Source organism: Pleurodeles waltl, chromosome 7 (assembly GCF_031143425.1).
Source record: "Pleurodeles waltl isolate 20211129_DDA chromosome 7, aPleWal1.hap1.20221129, whole genome shotgun sequence".
Classification (NCBI taxonomy): domain Eukaryota; kingdom Metazoa; phylum Chordata; class Amphibia; order Caudata; family Salamandridae; genus Pleurodeles; species Pleurodeles waltl.
The window spans coordinates 108,632,787-108,656,237 of record NC_090446.1 but is presented as its reverse complement, the minus strand read 5'-3'; the positions used below and the strand labels follow the sequence as shown (position 1 = coordinate 108,656,237).

Genomic DNA, 23,451 nt, shown 5'->3' with positions numbered 1-23,451 from the left:
CAGCCTCCCTTTCGCAAGGCCTGAGGTGCAGCGTGACTTGTGTGTATTGTAGTGGGAAATACACAGTACAGCTCTGTAGCAGCCTAGGAGGGGCAGATCTGTCAAGTCTCTGTACCACTGGTAGACATGTTTTTCGGATGGCAAATTCCTGTTGCTGCCTTAGAGTATGCAGTATGTTCAATAATAAGCTTCTGTTCTTATTTCTCATAAAAGTTACTGGAGAAAATGATGCAGGGGAAATTGATCTTTCCCTATTGAAACGTGAACATGATTTTTGCAGTATGTGAAAATGGCTAACACTCACAAGTCCTAGCTTTGCATTCACCAGCCTTACTCTAATGGCTTTCCATGGCAGACATACACCCTGACCAAAAGTGCATGCATAACTGTTCTTTTCAGACAGTCAACCACAACATGTTCTCCCTCGACTTTGCACTAGAGACACTAGGGGCCAGATGTAGCAAAGGGTTTTTCCCATTCTGTGTCAATGGGAAAATGTGTTCGTACATATGGCCCTAAGTCTGCATCTGTTTACCTTCGGTCATGTTTTTTACTCTTTCTGCCACGTGATGACCACGCCCATCACACTCTTACCTGTGTTTGAAATTGTGAGGATTCACTCGATTCGCCTGCATTTCATACCCATTAGCTATTATCTAAGGTCATCTACATTTTGCACTTTTCAGCTGTATATTACACATGCCTGCTTGAACACACCACCCTCTACCACCTTTCCCTGTATTCCCTCAAATTGCACAGTCACCATAGTTGAGTTCTCATAGTTACGTTCTCATGCACTACCCACAACAATGCTCTGTGCTCTTTGACTATACTATGCATACTGAGTAGTGCTTATCTGGGATTAAGGATGTGTTCAGCACTGGGAACGTCGCAGTCTTTTAGTCCTTTCCAAACTGAATACATGGGCTGTGTCTGAAAGAAGCTTTGTTTGGTTAAACTGACATTTATGTAAGAATTTGAATGGATTGCTTTAATATGATAGTTACTCAAGAAAATTATATCACACATTCAGGATCCAGGTGCTTAAGTACTTCAAATCCAAATAACGGTGAATTTATACATTACTGCTAAAGCAAGTGCATGAAAACTGGTTGGTTATTTTCTCAAAATAGTTCCAGTGACACACATCTTTGAGTGTTCCACTTTTCCCATGGGGTAAAACTCTTATCCAGCATTCAAAGCAATATCAGAATTGTAAATGACGTTTGAACATCCCAAGCAACACTATATTTTAGCCCTTCCGATATTACTGGGAACTTATAGGAACAGAATTTGGATAAGATATCACTCAACATAATTCAGAATTGATTACCCCAATTTCCTAAATGTAGTCATGGTTACACAATAGCATAGAAACAAGTTATGGAGAAGTAATTATATTACATAATAATACCTAGGCCTTAAGATAGTTATTAGCACACTATTCTATATTCCTTTCAATGCCATTTGTTTCTCAATAAGTAATTTCTGTTCTAGAAAGAAATTGCACTGCACCTTTGACCTTCAAGAGGTGTGGTTCAAGAACCTATTTATAAATGAGTGCATGAGTCGTAGCTTGTAGAGGTAGGTTGTGTTAGTAGAGCCCATAGTACTTGATTTCCTGTGAGTGCTTTGTAAGGATATCACTAGAAGAAATTCTGAACCAGCCTGGTTTGCTGATCTGGTTGACTAGATATAGACAGCATGATTTTACAGGATGTTTAATATACTCTGTCATTCCTCCTGACACACAGAAAAGGGAGCACTGCAGGGGGCCATGAGAGGACATACAAAGATATAGAAGTTTGAATTGCCCGCATCCAGTGGAACTAAAACGGTTATGTCTTTGGAAATCACATACCTTTAAAAGGAGGAGCATGGGAAACAACCTTCACCTCCAGTGTGTGTGTGTGTGTGTGTGTATATGTGTATATATATATATATATATATATATATATATATATATATATATATATATATAAATATTACTGCTTTAGGTGTGGGAGTCCAGCTTTCAGTTACACCTGTTCTCAAAGTATACTTCATAAATTCATATCCTGGCAACATGTCTCTTTCATTCATTTTACAAAGTTTTTCAATCTGTTGTGCCTTATGATTCACAGTCAAGTGTGTTAAAAGTATTGTCCACGAGCTGCAATTTGAAGGTCAAAAAATCCATTACTAATCTTGAATGTCATATCGTCCTCAGTCTCATGCTACTGACTTTGATTTGAAATATTTCTGTACCTAAATGAGTAAGAAAACATTGCGGTAACTGCAAGAATACTATTTCTAAAATTAACAAGAATTTGCACGGCCAGTAGCACTCACCTGTGGAAGAGCTATTGACTTTGCCAATGTGTTTAAGCCAGGTTGTACACAGGTCATGGCTGAAGTTAGTGTAGTGGCGTGAAGTAGTGTGTTATGGAGTAGATTAGGGTGGTGTTATGTGGCCTAGAGTTTTATGGAGGGCCTTAGAGTGTTGTATGTATGATGTGGTAGTGCACTGCCGTTACAGGCCACACAATTGAAAGGACCATTATCTTTGCACAGACATGCAGTTTTACTGACCATGCATCGCACAGTCTATAATGTGTGTAAATGGTGTCTCCTGGGGTACGGATTTGTTTCAATAGGATTAAAATATTTTTTTCCATCCCACTGCAGAATTCCAAAAAAGAATGTGCTTAATTTGTGCTTTCCTAGTTCTGATATGTTCTGAAATATTAGCAGAGTTAATTTATGGACATTTAAATGTGTGGTAGAAAAAAAGCCTCTCCTTTCACACCCCCGATTGTCAAATAAACCCTCTCACTTTGAAGTCCGATAAAGAAAAGTAAACACCAAGCTTCCTCGGAACACAGAACGTGACATTTGGCATCTTTTCACAGTAAATGTGACAAGAACAACATTTAAAGACATGATTAAATAAAGTGAGCACACGTGAAAGAATACACTAAACAGGCAATTCTTCATGTGCGGGACACAGACATGCTGGACAGCCTAGAAACAAAGCCAGCAAATGCAAAGCGAGCAAATGTAAGTTACAGACCGAAAGCCACTGGTAAGCAATGCGCAAAATGAATTCTTAGGTCAGCTTTCAGAATGTCCCCAAGAAGACTTTAGCAGCCAGACTACTATGCCGTCTGGTAGGATTCAACCAAAAAATTATTTAATGTGGCTTCAGGTTTGCCTTCCTCATGACTTCTCTGAATCAACAGGTGCCAGTACAGTTTCCATTTACAGGAAAGTAGGGTTCAGAATAGGTGGATGCAGCAGTATTTCAATACACGTTTCAATGAATTTGGAATTTATCACTGATGTACCAGGGTTTTGAAGACAATGGGGTGTTTTCTAATTTTCAGGTTACTGACTTTCTTTGACCTCCAACCGCTTTTGAATTACTTCTGAGGAGCCATCCCAGCACATGCTGCAAACCAGTCATGGTCATGGAAGGCTGTTCTCTAATGGGCGACGAGCCACACTATGCTTAAGAGTTTTAAGCAGGTCGATTTATACTGTTAGCAGGGCATGCTTGGAAACGTGTGTTAAGTTCAAATCTCCAAGTATCAAGTTTCAAAAAACATTTGGTGTTCACTGAGAGATATTAATATTGTGCCTCGGAGTTTTTGTCCGGAGGAAAATGCGTGTTCACCGAGGGAGGTTGCAAGGTTTGAAACTCTGGATAATGCATCACTGGGGTAACAGAGGAGGATAAGTAACCTTTTGACTTCTGTGGACTGCCGCTGAATTTCTGATGAAAGCCTAAACAATATCTACGATTTGAACTTCAAAGCCATTCTCCACAATACAGAAACGTGTGCACATCACGCAAGTACACAAATTATGAAATAGTTTATATAATTAATAAATGAAAAATATACAAAGATTGACAATTTTATTTTAATGGGAAGATTAAAGCTTTCAAAAATGAGTTTCTTTTTTAAAATATAAACGAAATGCTAGACTCGTATCTTTTTTTTTTTTAATCTTAGTGCATCTTCTTGGTGCATATCAGTGCTTTAGGCCAGTGTACCCATATCTCTGCTGCACCTGATGATTGTGTACTATCAAGTGCGTGTTTTGACACACTGTATATTCCCTAATAATGTAAGTCATTAAGCACTGAACTGTCTCCACCTGCAGTGTATTGAGTCCTTTTGCCACAAGTGTGAAATTGTAAAAGCTAAAGGGTGTGTGCAAAAAGTGTTCTGGAATCTTTGATATGTTATACAAACTTTTGCAAGGGTTACGTTTTAAAAATATTGCAGTTGGAATAATCCTGCACGTGTTTTTGAAGGTTTTGACTTTGTGGCCTACTCCTTCTTGTAGCTTGACGGGCTTACATACGAAAACATTATTCACAGCTGACGTGTAGCCAGCACACAGATTTCAGTCCCAGCTATTGTTATATATCTTTTCATGTGCTTATTTCTAGCAAATCAAGTTTCTTTCATTTCGTCCTAATGCATGCTCTCTTTTTGTGGGCCGAGATCTGTTTCAATTGTGGTCGGCAGCAGTCTATAGTAGATTCCGCTTGTTGTACTTGTGCTGCTCCAATGAAACAAGATAGGGATATCAAGTCATCTTTTACCTTCCAATTTCATATGCCTACACATTACTGTTTTAAAACTTTAAATTTTGATTTTTGCACTTTATAATTATGTTAATAATGATTGACTACGCAGTTGCAGACCCACTGACTAGGCACCACAGACCCACAGTGGTCCACGGACCACAGGTGAACAACTACTGAATTATAGGATACTAATGTTTGCAGGGCATGATGATTTAAAAAATGTAGCCATAGCCTTTTTTTTTTTTAAACGAAATAAGTATTACCTGGAATGCTAACATCATACCTGTTTATTTCTTCCTAATTTCTTTATTGGTGTTTGAACAGATAGCATGTACGGGTAACCACCCAAATTGTTATTACCATTCCAGTTATTGTCACATTTGACAACCTTCTCAGACATGCCATACAATTAAAATACTGCATATTCAGCATACAGTTGTTCTTATAGACCTGCATGGAGTACAAAACCTGATATTTCTAACTTGTCCTTTTGAATCAACTTTAACTTGATACTACGTGGCCTCTGTTTCCTTGTGTATACCGATTCAAATGTAATGTCACCCATTTAAATGTAAATATGTAGTCTACCGTAGGAAAACTATCCAGATGCTTAGTTTACAGCCTCTTTTTATTACTTTTGTCCTCCTTCCTAAAAATGTTCGTACAGGAAAATGTGGCTACCATGGTTAGGATACATTCTGCACCATTTCTAGGGGAATTACAATTTCAACCTGCTCCTGTTGCACTGCCCTCTTCCAGCTTGGCAGGACAACCTCTGTTGAAAGATGGAGTTCCTCAATAGCAGAACCCCCGGCATTTCTGCCAGCTAAATGCAGTGCCAATCTAATCAAGATATTCTGATGTTAGAAGGACCTGCCTCCTCTTCTCTTTGGAATCTCTTCCGTTGTGTGTTAAAGAGACTGGTCTCTCCAGGCACCTAATGGGAAAGCTAATTAGCTCTCCCCTACTTCTCTCATTAATTGTGCTTCGGCCATACAAACTGCAGGACATTAGCTGTGGAGACCCAGAGCTTGTCATTTCCTTGGAGATCTTGTACGGTTTCCTGGCAACCGGTAATTAATCTTATTGATTTTTAGATGCCACCACTCTCTTGAGGATATTTTATAAGAGCATTTCTCTACTACAAGTGATAACATTGTAAGCCTGAAACCAGTGAAAAATGGCCACAGCATGTATGACCCAGGGATTCGTTAAGGTTTTAGAGTAGACTAAAAAAAATTGATGACCCATGGAAAACTCTAGGTCTCAAGATTAAATTCTTCGATCACCTTTGTCATATTTGTTTCTGCCAACTGCTGACCACTATATTATTTCCCTTATTGTCCTGCTTTCCCCCTTAGCTGGATCCTTTGCTCTTTTAGCATTTTGTTGTTTGAGCTAAAAAAAGACAAATTGAACCTTCATTTGTTCTTCAGCTAGCAGCTTCACTAAAATTCTCTGTAGACCTCCATTTACTAGATGTTTTCTAGTAGTAGTTCACAAAGTTTATTCATCTCATTAAGTTTATTTATGGGTCACTCTTTCTCCAGTGGCCTTTTTGCTTCTGCTAAAGAATACTGCCCATATATTTGACTTGTGTATCTCCTTTTAGACATGGCTGATATCAGCCCCAATAACTAGATTCCATGTGTGGCAGTCATACTTCATCCTGCCTCTTTAAGGCCTTCCTCCATTGTGGATCTCCTCTTCTTCCTTTATTTTCTTTTTTTTTTTATAACCCCAACGCAAATTTCTCGTCTTCTCACCCTTTTCTTTTCATGATGCTATAATTAATTTTGAGAGACTGTCATCTCTTGAACTTCCCACAGACTAGATTTATTGGGAGACTGTCTCCATTTCTCTAACTGGCTATATAGCCCATCCTCCACCAACCACACTTTCTGCCCCTCCGCATCTGATATTTTCTAAAACCCTTTAATGTACCTTACTGTGTTACCTACTTCGTCCGTCACTCCATTAGCCTCTGTGACCTTTTTTATTTCACTGCATGCATGCCTTTCTCTCTATCTACTTGAGTTTAGGTCTCGCCTAAAGGCTGCTTTTAGCTATCGGTTGTTGAGACACCTCTTGTGGACCTTACCAAAAACTTACACTGGGCTTCTAGCCCACCCATTGCTTACCATTAGTTGGATTTCTTGTTGTTTCATTTGCTTAATATTCACTCAGTGGACATTGTAGGAAGCTGGCTCTGTCTATACAATATCAAAATGAGATATCGTGTGCACAGAGTTCAGGGGTTCCCCAGAGGCTTAACAGAGGCCAAAGTAGATAATACTAATGCTCTCTTTTGTGGTAGTGTGGTCGAGCAGTTAGGCTTATCACAGGGTAGTTCAAAGCATTTGTTGTACACACACAATAGAAGAAGCACACACTCAATGACTTAAATCCAGGCCAATGGATTTTATATAGCCAAAATATATTTTCTTAATTTATTTTTAGAACCACAAGATTCAAGTTGCAGGTAGCTAGTTCAATAGATTTGTATTTCAGACGTATCAACAGTACTTTGTTTGAAATTGAAAGTTATACAGTTTTTGAATTATTGGCAATAATCTGTTTTAAAAATGGACACACTGCAATTTTCAGAAACAGTTGCTGGGAGAAGAAATGTTAGTTTGATTTGTATGTGAGTGCAACACAGTTTCAGTCTCCGGGTTTTTAGGAAGTCCACAGGTTGGGGTTCAAGTTAACCCCAAAAACCCACCACCAGCAACACAGGAACGTCCGGGTGCAGAGATCAAAGATGAGCAAATTTAACGGGGGCTTCTATGGAGACAGGGGGTACTCAGAATCAGTCCTGCTTGCAGGTAAGTACCCACGGCTTGGAGGGCAGACCAGGGGGGATTAGAGGAGCACTGGAGGGGCCACAGGTGGGCACCAAACACACACCCTAGGCAGCACAGGGACTGCCAGGTGCAAACAGGACATCAGGTTTCTGATGCTGGTCTATGAGGGGACCCCTGGGATAACTCAGAGGCTGCAGGTGATGTCCAGGGGGTTGTATCGGGCAGACCACAGGTCTGGGAGGGAGGAGGGCCGTCTGCTTGAATGTTGCTGCACCGGAGATCAGGTTCTCCAAGGCCTGGGGGTTGCGCATGCAGTGTGTCTTTGGGCGTCGGATATCTTCATCTGGAGCTTTGCTGTCAGGAGTGTCCTCTGGATTCCCTCTGCAGGCCTCGTCGTTGGGGGTGGAGAGGTCAACCCAGGGTGGGCACTTGCTGGGGGATCCTCTCTGGCTTGATGAACCACCTGGAAACGGGCCGTGGGCATCGGGTGTAGAGTGGTCAGGACTCGCGCATTCGGAGTGAGGCTGGAGTCCTTGGTTGTTGGCTTTTCTTGGACAGGGCTGCTGTCCTCGGGAGATCTTGGTCCTTTTGGGTACAGGGCAGTCCTCTGTAGCTTGGCAGAGGTCGAAAGAGACAGGTCAGTAGGGCTGGGGCCAAAGCAGTTGTCGTCTTCCTTCTTCTCAGCTGGGGATTTCAGCTAAGCAGTTCTTCTTGTCAGGTCTCCAGTAATCTGGTGAGCTGGGTTCAGGAAGGCCCTTAAATCCTAGATTTAGGGGCGTTTTAGGGGTTGGAGGGCAGTAGCCAATGGCTAATGTCCCTGAGAGTGGCTACACCCAACTTGTGCCCACTCCTTTTTGGGGAGGGGGCACAAACCTAATCCTATTGGTCCCTGTCCTCCAAACCAAGATGGAGGATTCCGGTGGGTGCGGGGGGGGGGGAGGGGGGAATCACCTCAGCTCTGGGCACTTTAGGGGTGGTCCTGGCTGGAGTGGTCACTCCTCCTTAATTTTCCCGTTGGACTTGCAGACAAAACTGGGGCTCTGCTCCGAGCGGGCGGGCAACTACACTAGCTTAAGTGCCCTTGGGTACTGTAAGGCTCACCACCAGGTGTTACAGTTCCCGGTAAGGGGGGGGGGGGGTGTAAGAGTGTGAAGCACCTCCACTCAGGACAGGCTTTGTTTCTGGCCACCGAGAGCACAAAGGCTCTCACCCCGTGTGGTCAGAAACTTGTCTGAAAGTGGCAGGCTGGTACAGACCGGTCAGTCCTACACCAGCAGTTTGGCTAACATACAGGGGGCAACTCAGAGATGCCCCCTGTGTGCATTTTTCAAAAAATCTAACTCTGGCATCAGTGGGGGTTAATTGTGCTGAGAAGTTTGATATCAAACTTCCCAGTATCCAGTGAAGCCATTATGGAACTGTGGAGTTCATAATCTCAAACTCCCAGACCATATACTCAATATGGCTAAACTGCACATACAATGTCTAAGAATGGAATTGGACACTGTAGGGGCATATTGCTCATGCAGCTATGCTCTTTCCTGTGGTATAGTGTACCCTGCATAAAGGCTGTAAGCCCTGCTAGAGGGCTGATTTACCTATGCCACAGGCAGTGGTTTGTGAGCATGGCACCCTGAGAGGGGTGCCATGTCAACTTTGCCTTTTTCTCCCCACTAGCACATGTCAACTTTGCCTTTTTTTCCCCACTAGCACATACAGGCTGCATAGGTAGTGTACATGTGCTTGGTGAGGGGTCCCTTAGGGTGGGATAATACATGCTGCTGCCCTTGGGGACCTTCCCTAGCCACAGGGCCCTTTATACCAGGGTTACCTTTTACAAGGGACTTGACTGTGTGCCAGGGTTATGCAAGTTGTGGTAACAGAGGTACAAATGTTGGTGCTGGGGCCTGGTTAGCAGGATCCCAGCACACTTTCATTTAAAGTTGGCATCTGCACTAGGCAAAAAGTAGTGGATAACCATGCCAACAGTGGCACTACAATCCTCTATCTACAGTAATCTTTGCGCCCACTCAGAAATCTGAGAGTGAAGAGGACTGTTCTAGCGGTAGTTGGGATTAGAGGCATTTAACCCTCTTTTTTTGGGGTATAATGTTCTTTTCTTTTGTAGTTCACATGAATCCTAAGATGATCTTTCCCATAGCCTGCATAGGAGGTCTGCTTTGCCTTCTATCATTGTTTATCCGGGCTTAGCCTTTCTTGCATGTTTTGCATTAATCATCCAATCTTGGTATAGGTGTGCTCGTGGTTCTCAGATCCCTGAACTCAATTTGAGTTTTCATTTTTGGTAGTGATTTGAAAGGTTTTTACTGATCTATGTATGTGTTGCAGAGCTGGTGGTCATCATAAGAATATTACCCTCTGCAGATCATTCAAAATGTGGCTTTGTGTCTTATCCTTAAAGTTCCAGTGCGCCTGTCAATGTCTGCCTATCTACGTCCGATGCACTGGCTGCCTACATAACATTCATGGCATCCATTTTCACCCACAGAGCCCTGGAGCAGAAAGACCATTTGTATCTAAGAAGAAGGCATAAGGCTTCGTACCAGGGCAGATCCTTGTGGTCTGACACTTTAAAACTCTTGCATACCCCGAGGGGCCGCAAGCCTAGAAAAGGTGGAAGATGTTTTGTGTTTTTAACAACTAAACTCTGGAACTTGCATCCGACTGCTCATCGTTTTGCCCCAGCTTTCAGAGAAAGTCTGAAGACTTACATTTTTTATGCCTAGAACTGTTGTCCATGGGTTGAAATGTTTGTTTGTGTAGTCTTTTCTGCTATGGCCGTGATGCTTCCTTGGAAACAGCTGCTCACTGTACAAATCCTGTTGCATTTTATTGTATTACTTGATTGCTGCCTTTTGAGTCTGCTCATTTGTGAATTTCAAACTTAATGTACACAAGAACCGTCTGAAGCACCCAAGGACCATTAATGGTCTGAGGAGGCAGAAAGCGGGACGCCAGCACTTCCACCTTTCCGATTATGCATTTGAACTTAAAAGTGAGAGCCATGCAATTCCACTGGTGTTGTGTTACTTTACAACTGACAAAGAGGAGTGCGGGGCTTGGAATCACTCAGACTAGATGCCTCAGTAGCCAGCACAATCTCCCTGCTTCCCTCTCCCAGGGGCCTATATTTTCTTCATTTTTTTATACTGCACACTGGATATCTCTTATATTATTGGGAAAATGTCATGCATCACACTCCAACAAAACAAGCTTTGGCTACACCAGTTGCTTTTAATTTTCTTTAATGGATTGTTTTTCTACAAGTCCAACTGTGAAATGAGGAAGTCTGGTTCAGCTGTGCACTGGTGGAGGCGACACTGGATGGGTCTAGTTCTAGGTAGAGAGCCCACTGTTTCAGGAGATGTATAGGATTTCTTTGGGAGTGGATGCTGTCATGATGTGCGTATAGGCTCGGCAGCCTCTGTCTGTGAACCATGCCACAGTACTTGATTTTTTAGAGTAGATGCTGTTCAGATTGGAAGCCATGTGCTTGAGCAGCTTTGGTGTAGGTATGTCGCTCAATGAGAGAGGCCGAAGCACGCATTAGAGAGTCAGTGTCGCATCTGTTTCCTGTAGCCTGCTCAGTGACTGAAGGAGAGGAGGTGCAGCAAATATATATTTTTGGGGCTCATGCCCTTAGCGACCAAACAGCCACTGAGGAACTCACTGTACAGTACCCAGTGAATCCAATAGTCGTACTTCCCCAGCTGTTTTGAGGTTCCCATACTTTGCTACAACTACTAGAACAAAATCCAGCTACCTTATTATGACACCCAAGGCTCCAAGCTCTTGCCTGCTATACTTGTAATTACAGGGAATACATTTCGTTCTCAAATTTTGAGCAGTTCAAGGAGGTGCACCCCAATTATGTGGATTTGGGACTCTTGTGACTTTAGCTGCTTCTCCTGTATGTAATTTGACAGCCTTGTTTATAGTGACAAACATAGAGGCATTCTGGCTTGTCCTTAATGTGTGGTTCAGATCTTTTTTTTTTTTTTTTTTAAATCACATGGCACTGGTTTCGGTAGAGGTATGGATATTTAGAGTTTTCTTGTCCCATCTATTCCATAAAGTTCAGCGACTCTTAACCTGTGGGTCACGGAACCCCAGGGGTCTGCAACCCCTTCTCACGGGGCCCACAGGCCACAGTGACAAAGGTCATTATAGTATGTGATTAAAATGGAGGAATCCACATTGGTGAGAAAGCTCACGTTTGCGTTTCTTATATCTTACTTAATTTATTTGCCTAAGAATATTAGTTTTTATCCCATCATGTTGTTTTGTTGCAGTTTATTTCATACCCGGTATTGATTTGTATTGTGCTTGTTGTGCCCTGGGTCACTTGTAGGTATTTCTGTGAGTTGAGGGTGACTTCAGGTTGTTTGTTTCCAACGGGGAATAATTCAGTGGTTTGTAGTTCAGGGAGAAGGCAGTGGAGTTTTTCACATTGCCCTTCAATGAGTCTTTTATGTTTTCAAATTACTTGAAAATCCAGTCATTTGCTTCTCTGCAGAGTGCACAGAGCACAGGTGGCTTATGGAATTGTGATTATATGTGAAAGTGTGCGAAAGAGGTGCAGAGCAGCTGACGTATTGAGAGGACCCAAGTATTTGCAGATGAATGGTTGTGTTCTTTTCTGTTGTGTGTCTGTGGTGATGAAGTGAGAGAGATGCCAGAAGTATGTGCAGAAGCAGACAATGAGAAGAGGGTGCAGAAAAATAAAGTGCTAGTGTGTGAAACATGAAAATGGAGAATTTCAGAATGATGTGGGGAGAAAAAGGCTCAGTGGGGTAGGGATATTTTCCTGGCTTTGAGTAGTGATTTAGTAGGGATTCTCATTAGTCAAAAGTTTAACAACCTTGGTTCAATTATATGCCCTGGAATAGACTAAATTCTGTTTCACTGGAAGTGTCAAACAAAATTAATGCTTTAAAACATCTCTACTTAAGTAAATCAGGGTTGTAGAATTTAATAAAATACCTACCTGTCCATGGGACAGGTTGCTTTTTAAATCTAAGTCTCCTGTAAAATAATATACTTGTCCCTTTGGTGCCATGTAGTGCAGTGATAAATTATGGCAGCAATCTCGTTATGTGTGAGCTCTGATAATAGCCTCTCTGATTGTGCCAGGGCTACTGCTATAGTAGGTCTTGAATACTTGCAGTTTCAATCCCTACTATAGCAATTTCCTTATTTTGCCACCTTTCCGCAGATCTACATACTGGGGCTTGAGGGAGCATTAAGTAATAATTCCAGGACTGGAATGCCTTTGAGTCTTCAAACCTGCTACCTTGCATGTTTTAAGGATTTTCACCAGCTCTTCTCTAATCTTTTCCTATAATGAGAAAGGTTGGAAATTTTCTCCCAACAATGACAGAAGTAGAAGTTCTTCCAGGGTTGGGGAAAAAAAGTGGTTGGAAGGAAAGTGAACTTGTACACACTCAGTGGATTTTCAGATGACCAAATCTACATATGCATATTTGCACGTGCTAAAATACAGTTTACAAATATTTTCTAGGAGTACGATTTCCTGCTCTACTTTTTGTAAGTTCTTTTGAATTCATGAAAGCAACTAATTCAAAGACATATACTGTGGGTACGTACACTTTTGTGACATTCTTTAGGAATTGGGTCCCTAATTAGGTCTGGTGTTAACGAAGAAATTGTGTTTTTATTAAACTTCTATTTCTCTCTCTATAAATTGGCTGGCTTTACTGTGAATGATCACATTCTGCTCTTCCACAAGGAGCATATTGGCGCACACAGTAGTTTTGTTCAGTGCCAGGAACTACTGTGGCAGTTAGTCGTGTAACAAAACTGGAGAGGTCCCCTGCCTATAACATGGCGGCCCCCTCCTGACTCACTCAGGGTAGGTGCTGTGCTGAAGGAGGGGGGGGGAGCTGCAGGGCCTTTGTTATGCCACTGGTGGCAGTGTGTGGTTTTTGAGACCAAAAACTTTTTTCCTTCTTTTTTCCAGTTAGTTACAATGGTGAGGGCGTGGCAGCTCCCACAACAATAAAGTGTTACAAAAGCCATGTCAAAACAAGACACTCATTGATGAAACCAGAGGACTCACAAAAAATGTCGGGTCAGTTGGCTTTGCCAGTGCTTGTTTATTTTCATGCTTCCCATAACCTTGTTAAAAATGGTTACACTGATTTTCCATTAGGAATATTTTTTGGAAATACTAGCATGCATCAACACATTTTACTAGTTGACGTTTCAAAGAAATAGTACCTAAAATTTCATAGTCGCAAATTTTGTTTTTTTTCCCTACTTGCATTTTTTCCTAAACATTTTATGTTGAAAGCAAAGAATAACCATTCTTGCTTAAAAGCTTCTGCAAACATTTGCATCTAACCTGAGTGCATTCTGGGAGCATTATACTTAGCCTCATATTGTTAAACTTTAACACGTGTACACTTTTCAGTGTGACCTCAAGATGTTTATTTACATAGCTCACCCTAATAATGAAGGCTTTTCGTTAATGAACCATAAATACAAGTTTGAACAGCATTAACATATGGACATATGTATTACCTCAACTGCAGACAATGTAAACTGGCATCGAGAGCGTTTGTGCAGTAGGGGTTTGGGCCTGTTTGTCCCAAGGACACAATAAGCATGAAAACGTGTTGCCCCTCACCCCTACAAATATGTCCTGGGCGTCAAGCGATAGGAATTCCACATCCCTGTAAATACTATTCATTTTACTCCAAAAATAAAGACCTTACAAATATTTGTATTAATCCACTCGTCTGTGATGGAATTGGAACCTTTAACCAATAAAGTATTCACAATCTCTGCTGTGGGTGCATGACCTAGTGAGCAATCATATTGGATCTCCATCTGTTGCCTGCATGGGTACAACCTCCCCTCTGCACAGGAGGTGCAAAAAATATTGTTTTTTGTTTGTTTGTTTTAAACTACATTTGGAATTTGAGATCTGAAAGATAATTATTGTGCTTTATTAACCCACCAACACCTTTGCACACCTACCCTGCACAAAGACATAACTCAATGAAGAGGTACATACACAGTACACACACCTTCCAGATAATTATACACACCTGCCCACTATGCACATACATACATACACACACTGACTTGCGTTTGAGGCCTGCTGCAGGGCCTTCTGTGTCAAGTGCTTATTTTCCTGTAATGTATGTACAATACTGTCTCCTATTGTGCTGCAAAAGGGTGCGTTTTGTAAGTCCCTAATTTGAATGCATTGTATGGGTTTTGTGAGGATTGTTCTCCCCATTCTACTCTCATTAAGAGTAGAATTTGCCCTGAGTTGGTTTGTCCTAAGTACTCAGTTTACTACTTTGCAAGTCAGTCCAGTTGTTCTTAAGTACATGTCCAGTCTTGTGTTTTATGGGAGTATTCCTGGATTTCTGGGTGCATTTCCATCCATATGTCTATCATTTGCTGCTGTTACAGCCACGTATAGAATTCAGCAGCGATGGTCCTGCATTGTGTTCCCTGTGGCAGGGAAGTCAACCCATCTCATTCTGTGTCATATACACAGGTTGTATCCCCACCCCAGGAGCTGGGACTGAATCTTGAGTCAAAGAATATCCTCTAATATGTGTTTGGGGGATTCATAATGTCCAGAGTCCCCTTCTAATATACCCTCTTTTAAGGTGCTTCTTTCTTTGCTGTCTGTGAGCTTCCTGATGACTACAGATGAGACCCATAGGACATTCCAGATCTGTCCTCCTGTAGTAAACAAAGTGTGTGGTGGTGGTGATCAGACCAACATTTAAAAAAAAGAATAATAATAATTCACGCACTCTTTATCTTTGTGAGGTATATCTCTTGTGGGTATGCAATGTGCAAATTTTTTCATTCACCTGCCTCTCATCCATTGCAATATTTAGAGCCTTAAAGTATGGCCCACATGCTCCACCACCACCCCAACCCATACTCCATCTACCCTAAACAGACAAAAAAAAATCATGCCACTCTTCACAATTTTGCATCCCATTTCTATTACACAACAAGTCTACTCTACAAAAAGAACACCACTTACCATGTCACTTTCAACCACCATTTCCACCACCTACACACACACACACACACACACACAAAATGCCTTCTAAGCTTGCTGGATGAGGAACACAATATGGAAAAACAACCCTATTGTGCACCTCATACAGTTAATATCCACACTATCAATAACACACCTGCTACAAGTTCAAAATACACTGCTCGCTCTTCTCCAAAACAAAATCGCACCACCACCAAAAACACCATCTCTAAACTGACTACTTATACATGCTCAATCACTCTCTAAAAACAAGCATCACATCTACGACCTATTCACTGCCACACAACTTGACTTATTCTTCATAGCTGAATCATGGGTAGGAGATGACATAGCCTGGAGGTGCAGCTTCATGCAACACTGGGGCCATCAGATCATCACACAAAACCGTATAGAGCAAAGAGGAGGTGGACTAGCTGTTATATTCAAACAAGCAATAGATCTCAGCAAAACCAACATCTCCATAGAAGGTTGTGAAAGCCTCATTACCAGATGCCACCCTACACCAGCTTCCTCCTCCTTTACAGAACGCTACCTTGCAATTCAACATTCCAAGACACATTTCTAGACACACTTTCAAATTTTATAACACTACTCCAACCTATGGGGACCTAAACATTTGGTTTGACAGACCCATTATGCCCCATCCAAAAGCTATCACTAGCCTAGTCACATTGAACCTACATCACATGGTACACAATCCCACACACATCACTGGACAGGTCCTAGACGTCATTTTTGAAAACAGAGAACTAGTTATTGTTTAAAGCACCACACTAGTCAAATATTCAGATCACCATTTGGTAACTTTCCATCTTAAAATGCCACAAATCAACACACCCAAAATCACCTTATGTACAACCACCCAGTGCCCATGGAACAAACTCAATTTTGAATACACAACTAACAACCAATACAAATCTATACACAATAAATTCCATTCTAAAACTTTAAGTGCCTACAGGAATCTTTCTATAGCCTAATACCGCTCAGAAAAACAAAAGAGGACCAGAGATAACAAGCACTTTGGAGGGATACAGAGCTAAAAAAATAAAACAACAAATCAGAAGACCGCAACAAACCTTGCTCAAAACAAACAACATTCAAGACATACTTCACCTACGCAAACTTAACAAATATAAAAATCGTCAATTAAAAAGCTGATGATAAAGTACTACTTGCACAGAATTCAAAATGCTAGATCTTCAAATAAAAAAAATAATTTTATAAAATTCTCAGCAAAGTATGAAAACCTAAATGCAAGGAAGGAACTCATCCCATTGCACAAATTTCTAAGCCAAACTAGCAAATCATTACACAACCAAGGCAGGCACATTGGACTCCTATTTATAAACAAAGGAAGACCACCAGCAGCAACCACTTTCTAAAACTCCTTGCAAGAGTAAGCAAACCCAGCCTCTGCACTCCTTCAAACAAACATGACAAAGTGAATTTCCAGATTTGGTCATAGCAAGCAGGCCTTCCGGCTGCCCTTCTGAGCCTTGTCCAACCCACATACTCAAGAACATTCTTTACCTTTGCTGCCTTACCAGCAAGAAGAATCATCAATAATTCTTTAACTACAGGAATCTTTCCTGAAGACCTTAAAATGGCATGCATATGCCCATTATTAGAGAAAACAAACGAGGACAGGACCTGCTTGACCCCCAACATCTACAGACCAATTAAAAATGGACCTTTCCTTGGCCAACTGGTAGAAAAAGCTGCATTCATCCAGATATCACAATTCTTTAAAGATAACCCCATGCTTTAACACTACCAAACTGGATTCTGCCCTTGAAGAGGCATTACATCTGCCCTCATTGCCGTCTGGGATGATCTTACAATAGACCACAAAGGAGTTACTGCACTACTTTTCTTGGACCTCTCAGCTGCCTTTGACTCAGTTGACCATTACATCCAAATACAAAGACTCTGCAAAGCCAGCATACAGGTGGCTGTTCTTGACTGAATCACATCCTACCTTCAAAACTGAACAAATGTCACCCATTCCCCACCCCTTTCTCGTCCAAACCCTACTTCACAAAAGCAGGGGTCCCTCAAGGCTCAATCATCTCACCCTATGCTTTTCAACATCTACATGATTTCATTACCGGCGATGATCAATTAATTTCACCTTACGTGCTACAACTATGCAGATAACACAAATATTTCTTAAACTGCCCCAAAGACGTTGGAAACTCACAAATCTTCAATTGCCTTGGAGCCATTGATTAGTGGATGATATGGCGCCATCTCAAATTGAATGCTTCCAAAGTGGAAATACTTGCATGTGACAATTAGAAAAGTTATGACCCGCTCTTCGCATGACCGGATTATCTGGGACCACCACCTAAAGTATCCAAGAACGTTTAGAAACCTTGAATTACCATGGACTCCAAGTTAACAATAAATGCCCGAGTGGACAAGTCAGTAAGATCAAGCTTCATCACCTTGAAAGCTGTGCAGTAAATCTTCTCCCACCTCTGATTTCCACACAAGGTACAGGCTACGATGTCTCTAGTACCAATGGCCTTTACCATGGATCATCTGTATCTGCTATGAAAAAAATACAATTCAAGCAGAACTCGGTTGCCAGACTACTCCTACATGTAACGCCACAAGCCCACATCTCTCTTGCCTTGAGGGTCCTGCGTTGGTTACCGGTTGCCAGAAGATCCACCTCAAGCTGCTTTGTATCGCCCACTAAGCAAAACATGGAACAGGATTATTTCATCAGAAGTGAAATCACCAAATACATTCAACAAAGAAACCTTTGTTCAAAATTGGCACCCCTTCTCAAAACTCCACCATAATTCAGTGTGTAGGTTCTTGGAATACATAACCCAACTCCCTGTCCCCATTTGGTACAAAACAGCGCTCCGACCAGTAACATTGATAAGTTAAACAACCCACATTATTTTGGCCGTCCCAGTGGCTGTTTATCATTGTTAGTATGGGAATACACCAAATATACTCTATAGTGCAGCTCATGAAGCTAAAATCCTTTTAATAAGTAGATTGTTTTATTATCAACTTTTTTATCTACTTGGGTTTATAGTACTTGAACTGTTTCAAAATGGTTATATGTAGAAGAGAAAGAGTAATTGTTTTTGTGTGTTGCTACACTGATTGAATCAGACTCTATTCACGGAAGTCAGTTTGGAGTATGTATGGTGGTCTACTACATTTACTCCAAAGTGCACGAATGGCCTGGCTGGATCCCACCTTCCACATCTTTTCTGTGCATTGATATCTGCTGACATTCTGGAGATCTCTGCACTTGGAGGTATAGTTTTTAGTAGTGATTGTGGGGAAATAGAGAATTATTAAAAATAGGTAGCAGAAACGGTTTAGCGAGAGACATGCCAATACAAAAACTCATAAATGAGTAAGCCAGTTACAGTTCACAAAATATACACGTATCTCAGCTTCAGCAATACCCCTGACAAAACAGGCGAAAACCTTCTCCAACTGAACCTTGGGGTAAATCAAGCATCATACAAGACCAATTATTTTGGTACTAAAACACACGCCCAAAGGCAATAACGCTAACAATATATATGAATAAAAAGTAAAGTAAATATTGCATGTTTCAAATAATTTCCATCTTAGGAAAGGTTTTTTGAAGTAACATAATTTCAATAATTTAAAATGGTTAATTTTTGTAGCAGCAAAACTTTTTAATGTAAATGACGACTTAAAATATTTTGAAAAATAGTCACGTGGTATTTATTTAGACTTTAATGCAAGAAAGACACTATTTAAAAAAGTATTCACATTAAAGATAACTTGCAACCCAGCTTGTAATTTATTCACTATGTCATTCTGTCAATCCAGGTGGTAGAATTTAACCTTGCATTGAATTTAATTTATTTAAATTCATTTAAATTGTAAACAGTAATTTGAAGTAGAATTGGGTAGACCGTCCAGTCTTTTGAACTAGTGAATTGTGTCTTGTGGAAGTCCTAGGTGAAGAGAATCTGGGGACGAGTGTTTCATGAATTATGGCCCCTCCCTACATTGAACAATAGTTGAATAGTTTCCCTTTTCGTGGCCCAGCGGAGGGGCCATGACTCATGAGACAGTCATAGCCCTTCCAGCATTCAACAGTTGTACTGGCTACCGTAATACATGTGGTGCATTTGCTTATATACTTAGATTTATATTATGCAGACGTGTAGTGTGTGCTGTGCTATTCATTACTGTTGTTAAATGTAGTAGGGGCCATGATTGTCTCGTGAGTCATGCCCTCTGAGTGTCCATTTTGCATGAGAAGGAAATACTAGTGAGTCATGATGCCCCATCACCCCTCAACAGTGGGAATAAATAGCATTTAATGTTCAGTCCATCTGAACGTATGGTTTATGTCAAGGTATTTTTTATGTGTAAATTGTTTTTTTAACAAAGGCATTTAACCAAAACCAGGATGCAAGATTTTAAATTTGTGCAGCAGTGTAAAATCACAGCGAGATATGCGAATATCAAGAGTTGTTTTTATGTAAAGTAAGTGTTATATGCAACATGTGAGGGGAGCTTAGTGTTTTTCTCATGTCAGTTTTGCTGTACTGTGGTAATAAACTCGATTTTGTTCTTCTCACTGTAGTAACAAATGTGTGCATTAGTGTGGTTCCTCTAAATAATTGTCGTATTTGTTCTCATTTAATTTCAGTACAATGGCGCATATATTATTTTTAAAATTTAAATGTAATTATTTTCCTCACTGGTTTCTATCTGGGCATTTCCTTCACAGTGCAGGGGAAAGGGGGAAGCTCCACAACCAGTTTGTAGGTGGAAAGGAGAATCCATTTTTTGACCTAGTTTATTAGTGAGAAAGACAGAACGTGACTGCTTTGAGACAACTCCTATCCTGTAAGTCACGCCACTTCTGTTGTGCTACTTGGCCATTTGTACTTTTCTTAAACTACTTTCCCTCACTTTTCTTTGTAAGTGATCCCCTCGATTTGCCTCTGATCATTTCCTTCTGTAATGGTCTCAACAAAAAGAGGAAACCATTGTTGCACAGTATATAACAGTGCACGTCAGTGACAACATGGAGCATTCAGTTTGGCCCCTTGTGATCGGCTGTAGTCTGGGTTTAGTGGAATGACTGTAACAATACACACAAACACCATCACCTTACTTCCAAACATTTCCCCATTGCCATCTTGAAGGGGACCAGGAGAAGTCAAATAAGCATGACCTTAGTCATGAATACATTTAAAGTAAAGGCGAAAAAACTAAAGATTCGAAGTTAAGTTTTAAACAGACAAAATCATGATTTAAAAATTGTGTGAACTGTTCACTGTAAATAAGGGAGTGGTCATGAAAGAGCAGGGTTCACCAAGGTTTTAAGGTGAACAACAAAGTATAATCAGGGGGTGCGGTCCAGAGAATGAGCCTGAAGCTGGAAAAAAGGAAAATCACAGTTTGGAAAAACTATACTGAGGAAGCATACCAGTGTTAATATAAAAAACTGAAATTAAAATTGTGAAGTGCAGGGGTGAAAGTAGTAAATCGAAAAATCTGCAAAATTTTGAACAGCATTTCTACCAGTTTTCAAGAGTTATGGTGATACACTTAGCCATCTCCTCCGCTATCACTTGGCTGCAGTAAAACCTTCAACACAAACGTGTTCTTGGTAGCTCCTTGCATCTTTGCTAAAAGTTTGCAGCTCAGAATTTTCTTTCTTCTCTGTGTGCCCTCCTCTGTCCGTTGTTTTGCTCTTTGTTTATGTTTCACTCTTCTCTTCACTACTTTATTTTCTTCTGACGGTATTTTTGTTTGAGTTTTGTTTGTGGTGTGATTCTATTGACATTAATATTTTTTTTATGCGATTTAGAAAATATTTTATGAGTTTCCTTGTACTAAATCTTTATTACAAAAAACATTTTCCCAAGTACTTGCTGTTGGTTTTTTGTAACTTTTCAGACTTCTCGTCTCTCATTACAGACTTAGGACTTCTATAATGCCAGATGACACTGGTTTGCTTAGTCTTGCCAAATCACGTTATTGAGTTACTTGGGTCCTTTTCACCTCTCGGGCCATCTCATATGGTGCTGTTTTAACTGGCTGCGTAAGTTTCCTCATACCTGCCACCGTGTTTTGCTGAATTGATTAGCATATGTTTGACTCTTTTGGAACAACATTTCCCTTCACATTGGCTGGATTTTCAAGGCGTAGCGTGAAAGAGAAAATTTCGGATTCACACTGTTTGTGCATGACTCCTTCACGATTAGTCAGACTCCTTGTTTTTCCCCATATCAGTGTTTGTGTTACAGAAATGAGAGCCTGTTATACACCCACCCCAAGAATACTGAAAAGCGCTGTGATGCTAGCTAGACCACTGGAGGATAGTTTGCTATTCAAAGGCACTATAACAATAAACTTTGGAATGTGGATGATTTTTATTCCTGCTCTCTCAGACATTAGCCCGCCCTCTAAATATTATATAGGCTCTGTCAGAGAGATGCTTGTGTGTTAAAGCTGACCAGGCTCATTTAACGTGCCATGGAAGTATGCCAAGACAGTCGTAAAAACGCACAATTCTCTTTCATCTGTTGTGCTTATCATAATCAATAGTCACTCACCTGCCTTGTCTATGCTGGTCTATATGCCTTTGTCAGATCAATTATTAAACCTGTATGTTTTGTTGTAGATATTTAAAACTTTTTTTTTTTTTTACTTTCCTTATTCAGTCTCATTATTTTTACTGTACAGATGGGAATTCAGTTTAGTTTTAAAACGGGATGACAACCTAGTACATTTCCAGAGACCTCAAATGTACAGATTCTTTTATTATTACAGGAGTTTTTTATTACAGTTACTGTAATGTTATTTTGTTTTTTTCTTCTGTTTGCATGTGTGTTCTGACAACTACAGAGACCAAAAGGACAAGAAAATAAAGGTAAGCCTGAACTCACATTGGCCTATGTGTTTGTATTTTGTACATGTGTTTTGAATTTGATGCTGCATCCACTTCCATCTGCTGGGCAGTTCGTCATATTACATACACCCAAAGTTGGCAGGTGCTGAGAGTACCTACCTGCAGGAGACTGGAGAACTTGGATTGTTTACTCACTGTGTTTGGGTCAGAATGTGAACAAAGTTATTTCAATCATTTCATATCCTTTAGTAGTAAACAACAAGTAACAGTTCGGCTTGTGTGCACTATCCCAGAGCACTTCTCCAAATATCCCTTTATAGTATGTGTAACATATTTGAACAATTCAGTTAAATGAAACACACCTTTGCATACTACCTGCATGTTGTAGTAGCAGAATTTTGCTTTCCTCTTAGTCTGGCGTTAGCAAATATATTTTTTAAACTATATGCCTATAATATAGGGGTTTTTAGCCATCTCCCTTCCTACATTGGTCTCTTGTGGTATCATTCTCCTTTAGCTTATACCCACTACAGCATGGGGCTGTGGGCCAGCCTTCTTTCTTCAGGCATTGGTTAACATTATCCTTTTCACAAGGAGCACTTCTACACACAAACTAGCAAAATAAAATCTCCATCAGTGCAACATACCAATATGTGTATATATATATGTTCGATGGCATGTGTAGATGCAGATACACATGCTGTGCTTTATCCTGCCATCTAGTGTTGGGCTCGGAGTGTTACAAGTTGTTTTTCTTCGAAGAAGTCTTTTCGAGTCACGAGACCGAGGGGCTCCTCCCTTTCAGCTCCATTGCGAAAAATCTTCCAAAAATATTCGACAGTCGCGTCAGCCCCTGCTTGGAGAGTTAGGGGTGATCCATCAGACGGGGTCTGAGAAAGAGGGAGGCCCCAAAACGCCTTTTCCTCATTCATTTTTTCCATAGGGATTTTGAACAGTGATGGAGCCCGAACCACTGGACAGAATTACACCAAATTTGGCAGATAGGTAGAAGCTCTTAATCCAGAAAGAGACCTTTTTGTTATTTAGTGTGAATCCGTTCAGTAGTTTTTGAGAAATTAAAGAAAATCCAAATTTGTACATAAAG

General features: G+C 40.7%; 1 protein-coding gene across 2 annotated transcripts in view; it reads left to right on the top strand.

Annotated features, from left to right (window-relative positions):
• The window catches only part of YTHDF1 (YTH N6-methyladenosine RNA binding protein F1), a 97,926-nt gene that overhangs the window by 6,541 nt on the left and 67,934 nt on the right, over positions 1–23,451 (top strand). For both annotated transcript variants that reach the window (XM_069243186.1, XM_069243187.1), the window contains exon 2: positions 22,343–22,367. In XM_069243186.1, the coding sequence (XP_069099287.1) occupies positions 22,343–22,367 (25 nt within the window). The remainder of the gene's footprint in view (positions 1–22,342; positions 22,368–23,451) is intronic.